This window comes from Hakea prostrata, chromosome 10, assembly GCF_041222555.1.
Source record: "Hakea prostrata isolate BN-2017 chromosome 10, UWA_Hpros_2, whole genome shotgun sequence".
Lineage (NCBI taxonomy): Eukaryota > Viridiplantae > Streptophyta > Magnoliopsida > Proteales > Proteaceae > Hakea > Hakea prostrata.
Window position 1 is genome coordinate 12,243,731 of NC_142609.1, and position 12,075 is coordinate 12,255,805.

Genomic DNA, 12,075 nt, shown 5'->3' on the forward strand with positions numbered 1-12,075 from the left:
TGATCAACCCAAAAGTGTCGCTGGAAAGGCGACGAAGGAATATATAAAGGCAGATCACATAAACAATAATTAACTGTCACGTGTAAAATTTCCGTTCCTAATTTTCAAATCATTTTGCACGTGTAATAATTGGACTTTCCTCCTTTTTGTGAGAATGAGATGTGTACTAAAATATTAAATTAGTCTTCCCATTTTCTGTTCCAAGTAGAAAAGTATAGGTTTTTTTTTTTTTTTTAACATAATATAATAAAAGAAAAAGACTATATTAAGCTAATCTCTAAAAAAAGACGACCAAACCGCTTCTCCCTAACAAACAATCGCAACGGCTTTGGGAGCACCTCAACATCAAGGTTAAGTTAACCAATCGACAACATTATTGATGCCAACCAATCCGCACATCGGTTGGTCTTGCGGACATTATGGACCACCCACCAGTGAGAATCCTTCTAAGAGGATCTGAATCTCTTCCATCAGTTCAACAACAATCTAAGGAGCAACAACTTCTCCCAGAATGGCCTACACAACATTCAAAGAATCGCAACGAATCTTCATAGCCGAAAAGTTATGCTTCCTAACTTTTAGAATACCACACCTGATTCCTCTCAATTCACATGATAGAATATTGTTGTCAGCAACACCACCTCTTATGGCAAACACCACCTGACCATTCCGCAATCTTCCAATTGCACCATATCATGCTCTATGACCCTCCACCGAACCATTAGTATTACAATCATCCAACCCTTCGGAGGATGAACCCAATGGTGAATGGATGGTTCTTTGTGGAAAAATGATACATCAATACTCCAATGCCTGAAAAACTCTTTGTTAACACCTTTGTCTTGCACCTGCAACTTTTGGTCATCGAACCTGTATTGATCCAGCCGCTTCACACGAGCACACACACCTGTGTAGCGGTAAATGTGTCTTACATAATATTAAGTATAATTCTTTCTTACCACTTAATTCAAATCCGATTACTAGGTTTCCTTAATTATGAGTTTTCACAAAGGTACGAGTCTTACCAATCGACCCCCCCTTGCAGACGCCACATCCCCAACGAACCCCTTTGGCACCCCTTAGGTTACCCCTTCACCCCCCCCCCGGCCTTTCTTCAATCACTTTCAGTGATCTCAATTTTCTTCACATTTTCACTACCTATAGGGAGTTAGGTGGGTTTAAGGGAATAAAGATCATACATTTTTTTTGGGTGGTTTTTTGTTGTGTGTTGTGTGTTTTTTTGTGTGAGTTTTGGGCCCGGAGTTAATTTCCCTCTCGGGGGGGGGGGGGGGGGGGGGTGAGGGGGCCCGGGGGGGGGTCTCAGGGGGGGGAAGACTCGAATATCCAACACCTTATCCATTTTTATCTCTCTGAAGATTGAAGGCCATTTAACGGTTTTCTTCGTTTATGTGTTGTCTGGTTTTTTTCCATACATGCCGTGAGTTCAACTTTGGCACCCTCCGATGATCGATCTGAACCTTCTCACTGGAGGAGGGAATGGGGGTGATAAGCGACCATCATGGGCGGGTCTATTCAAGGGGGAAAAGGTTTGGGTGGGCGCTCATCCACTGCCTTTCCTTGCCCTAAGTGTTGTCAATGGTGAAAAAGTTGCACTATGTAAATCGGCCTATATCAATGCAGAATTTCGACGCTGGGAGTGTGTATTAGAAAAACTAGCTAAAACATAGAATCAAGATTATTTAATCTATAAAAGAAAAAATTACGATTTGAAAAAATCATAATAGAATTAACATACCTCTTTGAAGATATGTTTCAACCTTGTAGAAAAGATATAAATAAAATGAAGATCATTCGCCACTAAAGCAAAACAACTTGAAAGATGAAACTTAAAGAAGATTGCCACAATAAGAAGCATATATGATGCCAAGGATCTCACAAGCAATTAGGGTGTTCACCCCAACTGGACAAGTATACCATCACTTGGTATTTTGAGCTTCTAAAGATCAAGATCCCTTTGATTGTGTGATCTTAAGATATTTATATCTCTAGGGTGGAGATGACCAGCCACAACGTCCACCCTAAGTGAGATGCTAGCCCACTAATGCTCATATCCAGAATGTCTTTAAAGCTTACATTGACAATTACTAAAAAGCCCCCAAAAGAATTAGGGAACAAAATCACATAACTGCCATTAAATAAAACAAAACAAAATTGGTTTAGCAAAAATAGAGAAGAAAATAGATAAATTTTTACTAATATATAAAAGCAAATTTACAAAACCACTTTATCGATAAATCCTTTCAAAAGGCAGTCTGTAGGTACCCGTACACTTTTGTCATTGTCAAGTCACTGGCAATGGAGTACTAGTCACTAAGATCAACACTCAACGTACACATAATTTTTACATGGATGGACTCCACAAATTCAAAGTGTACTAACCATAAAGAGACTAGTCCTTATATCTCCCATAGTCTGAGCAATTTTAACTTGCATCCCTCAAACCCATCATAGTCCAACAATGTATATTTACACAATAACACATTATGATGTGTGCGGTCAAGTCAAGGACTACAAAGTGGTTCAAACCAGGTAATCATCCATAAAAACAATCCAAACAATCTAATGGACTAGGGCTTTTTTTGGTATCAATTATCATTCTCAATTATGAGAATTTTTTATTATTTTAAATTATTTGGCATTTATTATCAGTTTTGTTTTTATTTAAATAATAGAAAAACCTCCAAAATCCATAATAGACTTTTTGCCTATAATGGATTATGGTGAGAATTTCATTCTCTTCATTTATGCAAATGTTTACTTAAATTTTATAATTATTATGAGGGTAAAATAGTTAATACACATTCTTTTATAAAAAGCCATACTTTTTTTTTCTTTCTCTTTTCTCTTTTCTCACTTGCTCACTATCATTTTCTAACAATTTTTTATTTTGACATACCAAACTTATTTTTCACTCCATAATTTATTTTTGATAAAATTCACCAAAGTATTTTTCATTCTTAACCAATAATGAATTCTTGTACTTATTTCTTTTAAATAGGCATAATAGAGAATGAGATTTGATACAAAAAAAGAGCTTAGATAACCACATAAATCATCACAAACAATAAATGCCACATATAATCAAAATAACCTTACAAGTGTCCAATGTGAATGTGCAAGTAATATAATGACATATGTTGGGCCACACAATTCCTACAGTGTGCACTAGTGGGTTATGTTGTGGGAAATAAACCTACATTTACAATGATGAAATCCAATGTAGAACAGAAATGGGGCCATGTCAAGCTTGTGAATGTATTCGGATTGAACTTAGGAGTTTTTGTCTTTGAATTCCAAGAGGTTTATTTGGGTCTTCAAGTTCTAGAGGAGGGACCATGGAGTATTGGATCCAAACCTCTCATCTTACGCCCTTGGAGCCTTGATGTTTCACTAACTAAAAAAGATGTGAGTGAACTCCCTTTATGGGTATGTTTCCCTAGTATGAATCTACATCTCTGGAGTGATAAGGGATTGGGCTGCCTTGCCAGTTGTTTGGGTGTTCCAATTTGTGCCACTCGATACACCACTAGTCGTGAGCACTTATCCTATGCTCGTTGTTGTGTCTCCATCAAAGTTGCAGATGGCCTTCCATCGATGATTAAGGTGGCGATGGACTCGGGTCAAATTTGGGAACAATTTGTTGAATATGATTGGGCACCCCCTTTGTGTCCACTGTAAAGTTTTCGGCTACAATGCTACATCTTGTCATGTGATGTCGTCGTCGACTATTGCGTCTATGGGTGAGACTATTGAGATGGTATCCACTGCCCTAAGCCAATGGCAGAAGCCTCGACAACGTTGTCCAAGTGGAAGACGAGTTGAGAACGGAACAATTACTAATTGTGCACCGTCTCCTTCGAAACAATCAACGGGTCAAAAACAAGTTTCTCCTTGTGCTCCTATCCCAAGTTCGCCTAATCTGGTTTTAAGAGACTATTGATTGGCCTGTGACAAATCATTTGTCTACTAGACCCCAAAATATCTTAGCTTTACCTTCTCCTGATGATGGACCAAGTGAGGATAATCCATGTTCTACCTCTCAACAACTTGTGTTGTCATCCTCAAGCAATGAACAACGGGTGATGTCATCACCCACGAAGGTCAAATCACCGGCAAGTAAGACTTGATGAATTTTACTGGCCACTTTATGTGGGCCATCAGGAAGTAATTACTCTGGATTAGTTTTGGATGCTCAGAACAAGTTTTATGTCCTTCATGAATCCATTGACCTTTCACTCCCTAAGAAGGATGAGTCACTTTGTGTTTGTGATCATAGTCCTGTGGGGGGAAATTTTGAGGACGCCCCTGCACACCGGGAGTTTCTCTATGAAGTTTGGAGTATGGAACGTTCAAAGTCTCTATTATACTCAAGGACGGTATAACCAAATTAATCGCTTGGTGGAGAACACCCCTCTTAATTGAGAATTTTTTGGTTCCTAACATATTCCTATCACCTATATTAATTCACACGAACGACGCCTAACTTGGATCCATCCACCGGTGGATTGGATAGCAATAAGTTGTGATGGATCTGTTGTTGGGGATCAAGGAGGCTATGGAACGATGGGTCGTGATTCTAACGGTGATGTTGTCTTCACGATTGCAGGAGGGTGTATTAGTAACAACGTTTCACGAATGGAATTACTCGCTTTGAAGGCTAGAATGGAGGCCGCAAGTAGCCGTGGATTTATGAATGTCAAAGTTTAGAGTGATTCATTACAAAGCAATCACACTAGTGGATCAACCAGAGGCTGCACCTTGGACAGTGTGTGATTTGTTGGAGAACAATCTAAGAGTCGCGACGAGGATTTTACAAATTGTATTTCCGTCCATCACTTGCGTGAGGTGAATGCTGCTGCTGTTTGGCGAGATTTATTTCATTTGAGGCCGAGACGGAACATGTATTCTTAGTTCATGCTTTACCCCCTCGTCTGATGGAAATTGTTGCCGACGATAAAGTGGGGCATATCTATTATAGGTTGTAACTATCTTTTTTATACTACATCATATTAATCATCGCCTTTTTACCAAAAAAAATTCATACATCTCTTTTTTTGTCAACGATTCCATTTATTTTTCTTTCATTTTTTACTGTTGCGCCTCTGACTTGTATTTGGGCACTATTAAAGCAGCCATGGTTTTGTTCTCAAGCCTATTGGGTAGCTAATGTTTCTTTTCAGGAGCGTGCTTCACTTAGCCAAACCATATGGCTGCCTCCAGCACTGATCTCTTCTGCACTCGATCCCGTGTGAAGGATTTCAAATTCTTGATAGACAAGGTTGCGAGTAGGCGAGGTGCTTGAAATACAAACTCCCTCTCTTATGCATGTAGGCAAGTCCTAATTAAATTAGTCCTCGCAACCATTCTCTTGTTTCATATGGGATGTTTTCAATTGCCTAAGATTGTTTGTAACTCCATAGACTCCATTGCTCTACCATTTTGCAATGGGAGTGTGGGTAAGAACTCCAGCTTTTCTTGCATTAAAAAAAGTTGAACTATTCAGACATATGGTGTTAGCTAGGGGGGCTTGGGTTTCACTTCACCCTAGCAAGGTAACAAGGTTAACTTTTAAGGCCATGCATGGGGACAATGAACTGATCCTTCTTCTATATAGGCTAGGATTCTAAAATTTCTGAGTACCTCCACTTTGGGAGCCATGCTTCACTGATGCCCAATTAATGCGCAGCAATGAGCTGCCTACAGTTCTAGATCAATTCCCACCATTTTGTATTTTTTTTTTGATTTTTAACTACACCACTAAAACTCAAAAAAAAAAGAAAAAAAAAAAGGAGGGGTCAAGATTGACCACTACTTTAGATCTGGATTGTAGGCAGCTCAGTATGCAGCACTGAAGCGAAGCTCAGCGCCCCCTTTCGACGTGGGGGGGAAATGGTCAATGGTCTGGACTCTGGAATAGTCTTACAAGTATGCTGCCATGTTTGAAGACATTTTTTGATTAGGAAGGTGAGGGATGGGTGCTCTAGGCATAACTTCTGGTTTGGTTTCAGCATCTTCTATATTGTCTCTATGTATAGATTGTTGTGTCAGGCTAAAGTGGGATAAGGCTATGCTGAATTGGGTTTTCTCCGTCCTTGGCTATTATCTTTTTACTACTAGTGAAAGGCTTGTGATGCCTATGTTCTGAAACAACAGCCTCTTGACCCAGGAAAAGTCCTCTCTACTGTTCTCTTTTGGCTTAAACAACTGAATATTGTCTCTCCTGGAAGTTCACTTCAGGTGGGCATCTCCCCATCCCCAGTAGCAGGTATAGGAACTCTTATTTCTTCTCCAATTTGGCAAAATACTTTCCTACCCACGTTGGTGATTGCAGGTGTTCGCCTCTCTGGGCTGACAAGCAGGACTTGAGGCTTCTTTTTTTATCCATAATGGCTTGTGTATAGATGAGCATGTAGGTGCTGATGAAGTTTTTGACTTGAAGCTTGAGGCAGTGTTAGATGGATGGACTTCTTCAGGGTACTCTTCAGTGTTGCATGTGGTTCGTGTTAATAGCAATCGATTGCCAGAGTTGCTCCCTCTCCTATTGAAAGACCTTAATTGGCCTCTATTTAGCTCCTCTTTTGCCTACTTAAGCATTGTAAATTCCAGCAACTTGCAGCGTTTATAGATGCTGCTGCTGGTAAACTTTTATTCATTTACTGGTACTGTTTGGCCGTTGGTTGTATTTAATAAATTATTCTGACAATTTCTTGAATACAAAATTCTTAAATACAAATTTTAAGTATGTGATTTGGTGTCATTTTGATAACAGAATCTTACTACCACTATTTTGGATTGAATACATCACAAAATGATCTAGTTTTCCTTAAATCAAGGCGCTATAAAATTCATTCTTAAATTCGTGGAGCTCTACGGCTCCACCATCGTAAGATTGGTCAGTTGATAATACCAACACCTCTTAGTAAACAAGTCGTAGGTTTGATCCAGCCTAATGGTATATTACGTAATACCTCCATCCACAATATATTAAAAAAAATTCTACTTCAAAATAAAATTCATGGAGCTCCTGACAAAGTTGGTATCAGGGTGGATCACTATCAAGGTGGATCACTCCTAAATGTTTGGTGACTAGAAATCAAGCTAGTAGTATCCGATTTCATGTGGTTAACAGTTTCCAGAACCCTTGAATCTATTAGGAGATTAGAAATGCAAAAGGCCAGCCGTATTTGTTTAAGGTGGGGTTATGAGACTCTGTACCAATCAAGATTGGATCAGCTGTATTAGGTATTGCTGAGATATCAAAAGCAACAAATAAATTATTTTCCAAAATTTAATTTTGCAGATGGGAAAGATTAAAAGGTGAAGTTTTGGATCCAACAACCTGAGAAAATTCATCTAGGTTGGTCTTTTTTCTTCTATTGGGAAGAGAATCCAGCTTGGGTTGGCAGATAATGCAAAAGATTTGGTCAACCACCTGAACAACCTTGAATTTTTAGTAAATGGCTTTGAAAAATCCTGAAGTGTCAAACTTCACTAGACACCTTGTTAAGTATAATTTATTATCTTTTAAGTTTACAAGTCAAACTCTGATCTCTCAACCCAATAGCCTCTCCAAAAGTCAGGAAAACGTAAAAAACCAGACATTTCTGATCACCAAAGATTGCCAAACTCTACTGTCCACAACAGATTCAATACTGCTTCATGAACCAAACTCAAACCACTCAAATCTTAGTTCCAAAACTCCCTCCCACACTCAACCAACAAAGTCTTAGTTCTAGAACTCCCTTCCTTTCATCTTTATCTGTCTTCCCACTTCAAATTTTCTTCCAACTCTTCATTCTCCTCCTGAAGAAATCAATCACTTAAAATGGCAGCATGCTTCTGTGTGACAGGTACAAACCTAGACGACGATGCAATGGTACTCTTTTCAACTTCCAACTCGCCACAAGACTCAGCCAGCCCCTCCTCTTCATTCTACTATTCATCACATTCATCACCCCAAACACATCAATACCAATCCACTTACAAGCTAACTGTAAGGAATCTGTCCTATTCAATAACTCACCAGAGCTCAATTAGCATTCCATGGTGTTTTCCAGTGAAAAAGCCTAAGCCCATTAACATACTCAACTCTGTTTCTTTCACTGCTAGGAGTTCTGAGATCCTCGCAGTTGTTGGCCCAAGCGGTGCAGGGAAGTCAACTCTTCTCCAGATCATCTCTGGTCGGGTTAGTGAGAGCCAATTTAATCCGAAGAGTCTGTCACTTAATGATCAGTACATAACCAGTCCAACCCAGTTGCGAAGGATATGTGGGTTCATCCAGCAAGAGGATAATCTGCTTCCCCTGCTCACTGTTAAGGAGACATTGATGTTCAGTGCCAGGTTTAGGCTTAAAGGGTTAGGTTCAAAAGAGAAAGAAGAGAAGGTTGACTCCGTAATGCAAGAACTGGGAATCCTTCATATTGCAGATAGCTTCATTGGAGATGAAGAAACCAGAGGAATATCAGGTGGGGAAAGGAAACGTGTATCGATAGGCATTGATGTGATTCATGACCCACGAATTTTACTGCTAGATGAACCAACTTCAGGTCTTGACAGCACATCGGCGCATCAAGTTATTGAGCTTCTTTCTTCCATGGCAAAAGCAAAGCAGATGACTGTAATTTTAACTATCCATCAACCTAGTTACAGAATTCTTCAGTATATCTCTGAATTCTTGATTCTCTCTCATGGTTCAGTTATCTACAATGGTAGCCTTGAATATCTTGAAGAAGTCATCAACCAAACAGGATACAAAATCCCTGACCAGATAAACCCTTTAGAATTTGCCATGGAGATTATCACCCCCTTGGAAAATTCAAGTCACAGAAGTTCCATAACTGCTGAAGCAGACAAGGTACAATCATCTTACTTAATATGGCCTGAAGAAACTGATATTCAACCAACATTTGATGATAGGGGAATAAGTTATTATAACAACTGGAGATTGCTAGAGGTACTCTCTCTTTGTCTGAGATTTTTCAAAATTATTTATAGAACCAAACAGTTACTCTTGGCAAGAACAACGCAGGCAGTAGTTGGTGGTTTTGGATTGGCTAGTGTTTATTTAAAGCTGAATAGAGATGAAAATGGAGTTGCTGAGAGATTAGGTCTGTTTGCTTTCAGTCTTAGCTTTCTCTTATCTTCCACAGTTGAAGCACTACCCATATACCTGCAAGAACGGAGTGTTTTAATGAAGGAAGCTTCAAGGGGAGCTTATAGGATTTCGTCCTACATGATTGCCAACACCATAATCTTTGTGCCCTTCTTGCTTGTAGTTGCTATTCTTTTTGCTGCACCTGTTTACTGGCTTGTAGGACTCAATCCTACCTTTAATGCTTTTGCATTCTTTGTTTTCATAGTTTGGCTGATTGTTTTAATGGCAAGTTCCTTGGTACTCTTTCTGAGTGCTGTATCTCCAGACTTCATCTCTGGGAATTCTCTCATATGCACTGTTCTTGGAGCCTTCTTCCTATTCTCAGGATATTTCATTCCTAAGGAGAGCATCCCAAAATATTGGTTATTCATGTACTATGTTTCTCTCTACAAGTATCCCCTGGATGCCTTACTCATCAATGAATACTGGAGCATGAGAGAAGACTGTTTTTCCAGGGGAAGACAAGACAATTCAAATTGTTTGCTCACAGGAAGAGATGTTCTGAGGAGTAGAGGACTAAATGAGGATAGCAGGTGGATTAATGTGGGAATCATGTTTGGCTTTTTCTTGTTTTATCGTGTGCTCTGTTGGATTGTCCTTAGCCGTAAGGCTGCAAAAACAATGCTCTAGCCATGGCATCTATGATATTAATGATAATAATTATCAGTCGGTACAGTTCTTAAGAAATGATGTGTAGATTTTCACATTTTCATCCAATAAGTTCCTAAATCCAGAAAAAGTGAGCACTTCTAAGTTGCCTGAATCATTAGTGTTGAAGAGAAATAGGCATTTTACGGCTTAATGGTGGGTTAAAATAATTTTAATATGTCTTAATGGTAGTTAATGACTGAAAATATGAAATATGAATCAGAATTCCACTCAGCTGGATGTTTTAAGAGACCTGCTTCAGGGATGAGCAGAGCAGTTTCGATAAACTTGTGTTTAAGAACGCTAGACATTGCTAGGTTTGAATTTCTGAGTAAAACAAGCTTTCTTGAATACTTTGTGGTGCATTTCAATTTTCTTTTCTTTTATCTGAGAAAGAAAATTTTCTCTTATCTGAAGAGTTAATTACTAAACCTTTTTTGACAGAAAGGTCTAAAACAGTTTTTCATTTTCTTAGATATAGATTTCGTTAATAACATGGAAAGGCGAAACTCCTGATTGAAATATAAAAGGCATGAAAAAGAGTTTCAACTGTTTTCATGAATTCCTTTCTAGGGCTTCAATCAAATTCTGTACCTCATATATTTTCTGCAATTTTCTGTTTCAGAACTAGGGCTATGGTTGTGGAAGGGATGGGATGGTTTCTAGGGTTTATAAGGGTAACCAAACATGAAGGGGGAATTGTGCAGATTTAACAACTACACCGACGAATAATAAGGAATCACAAAAAATAAAGAATGGACTCCATTATTATAAATAAAGTTATTGATATTTTGAAAAAATCCCAAAATTCAAAGCATTACAAGATTGCCCCCCTTCCCCTCCTTCCCTAACTTTCTTCGTTTCCTTTTTTTTTTTTTTTTTTTTTTTTCCCCCCCCTCCTTTTTTCCCCCCCCCCCTTCTTTTTTTTTTGGTAAGGGGGGGAACAGGCTTCTTCACAACTGAGCTGAGACTCAGAATCATTCCTTTCATCATTGTGGAAGCTATCAAAAGAACTGCCTTTTCTCAACGAAAATTGCGAGTTGCACCTGCCTCAACCACATAATCTGAATTTTGTGGATCTGTTTTGATTGTCAGTTCAGCAGAGCACTTGGTGCATTTGAAGTAGAACCGTAATATTTGGATCCCTAAATATATCTCACCAATCACATCTTCTTTCCTGGAGTTGAACTTTGTCCCCTTGTATATATAGTTTCCTACAGGTATTACAACGAATACTCATGGGAAGCATCATACGGACTTTGATCTGTTTGTCCTTGTGTAGCCTCTGACGAGGAAGTTTTGAGGGATCAAAATCTGGTGGGTAGTCTTTATTCAATACCTTTCTCTCTCCCATCTTTGCTTCTCAAAAGTACAGAAATCTATCAGACCTGCAAAAACGAGTAATTTCGCAAACCAGAGCAATTACTGTTCCCTCGCGCTCTTTCTCTCTCTATCTCTCGTTCTCGAGTCTCGTTCTCTCTGGTTCTCTCGTTCTCTGAAATTGAATTCAAGTGAGGGGGACAACAAGATTTCAAAATTTTCTAGGGAGTGAACAAACACACAGGGGCGGCCGCAGGGTTTCCTCCTCTGGAAGCCTTACCTCAACCCATTCGAACCCCCATGGTATATCGTTGTTTACACTCTCAGCAAATTTTATTAATGATCGAAATTGATTTGTTAAATCACTGGCTTTGAATTTATAGTTAATTTTGTCAAAAGAAAAAAGTGATATGTTAATGCTTGGACCCTGAAGGTCCGACTTATGTCACTTTTAACCCAAAAAAGATGATATTTTGCATCTACCTCCCCTGAGGTATATTAATTGAATTTATAGTTAATTTTGTCGATGAACCTCATATCCGCAAAAAAAAAAAAAAAAAAAATTATAGCTAATTTCTACCCAAAAAAAATTATAGCCCTAAAGACTCCCATTGGAATTTTAACTTTTTTGATAATATAAAAAAGTTATCATACTCTCATACTATCATACTATATATAAAATCTATATTCCTCTTTTGCTACAAATCTTTCACTCCACTATTATATCTTTTGTTTTTTATTTAAATGTTATATTTTTTATATTAATTTATCTCTCTTTTTATTTTATTTTCACAAATTCTTGCTCTGTTTTATATTTCTTTTTATTTAAATGCGTAAAATCAAATCAAGAAAGAAATTTTTTTTCTAGATATACTCTTAATATGTTAAAAGAAAAAATTTCACAAAAACATATTTTAAGATGGAAAAAAATA

General features: G+C 38.2%; 1 protein-coding gene across 1 annotated transcript; it reads left to right on the plus strand.

Annotated features, from left to right (window-relative positions):
* The first annotated feature begins 7,846 nt into the window (after window positions 1-7,846).
* Window positions 7,847-9,805, plus strand: ABCG23 (ABC-2 type transporter family protein). The gene has a single exon (XM_089137420.1). It carries the CDS (start codon window positions 7,847-7,849, stop codon window positions 9,803-9,805), a length of 1,959 nt encoding a protein of 652 aa, XP_088993546.1.
* The last annotated feature ends 2,270 nt before the right edge of the window (window positions 9,806-12,075 follow it).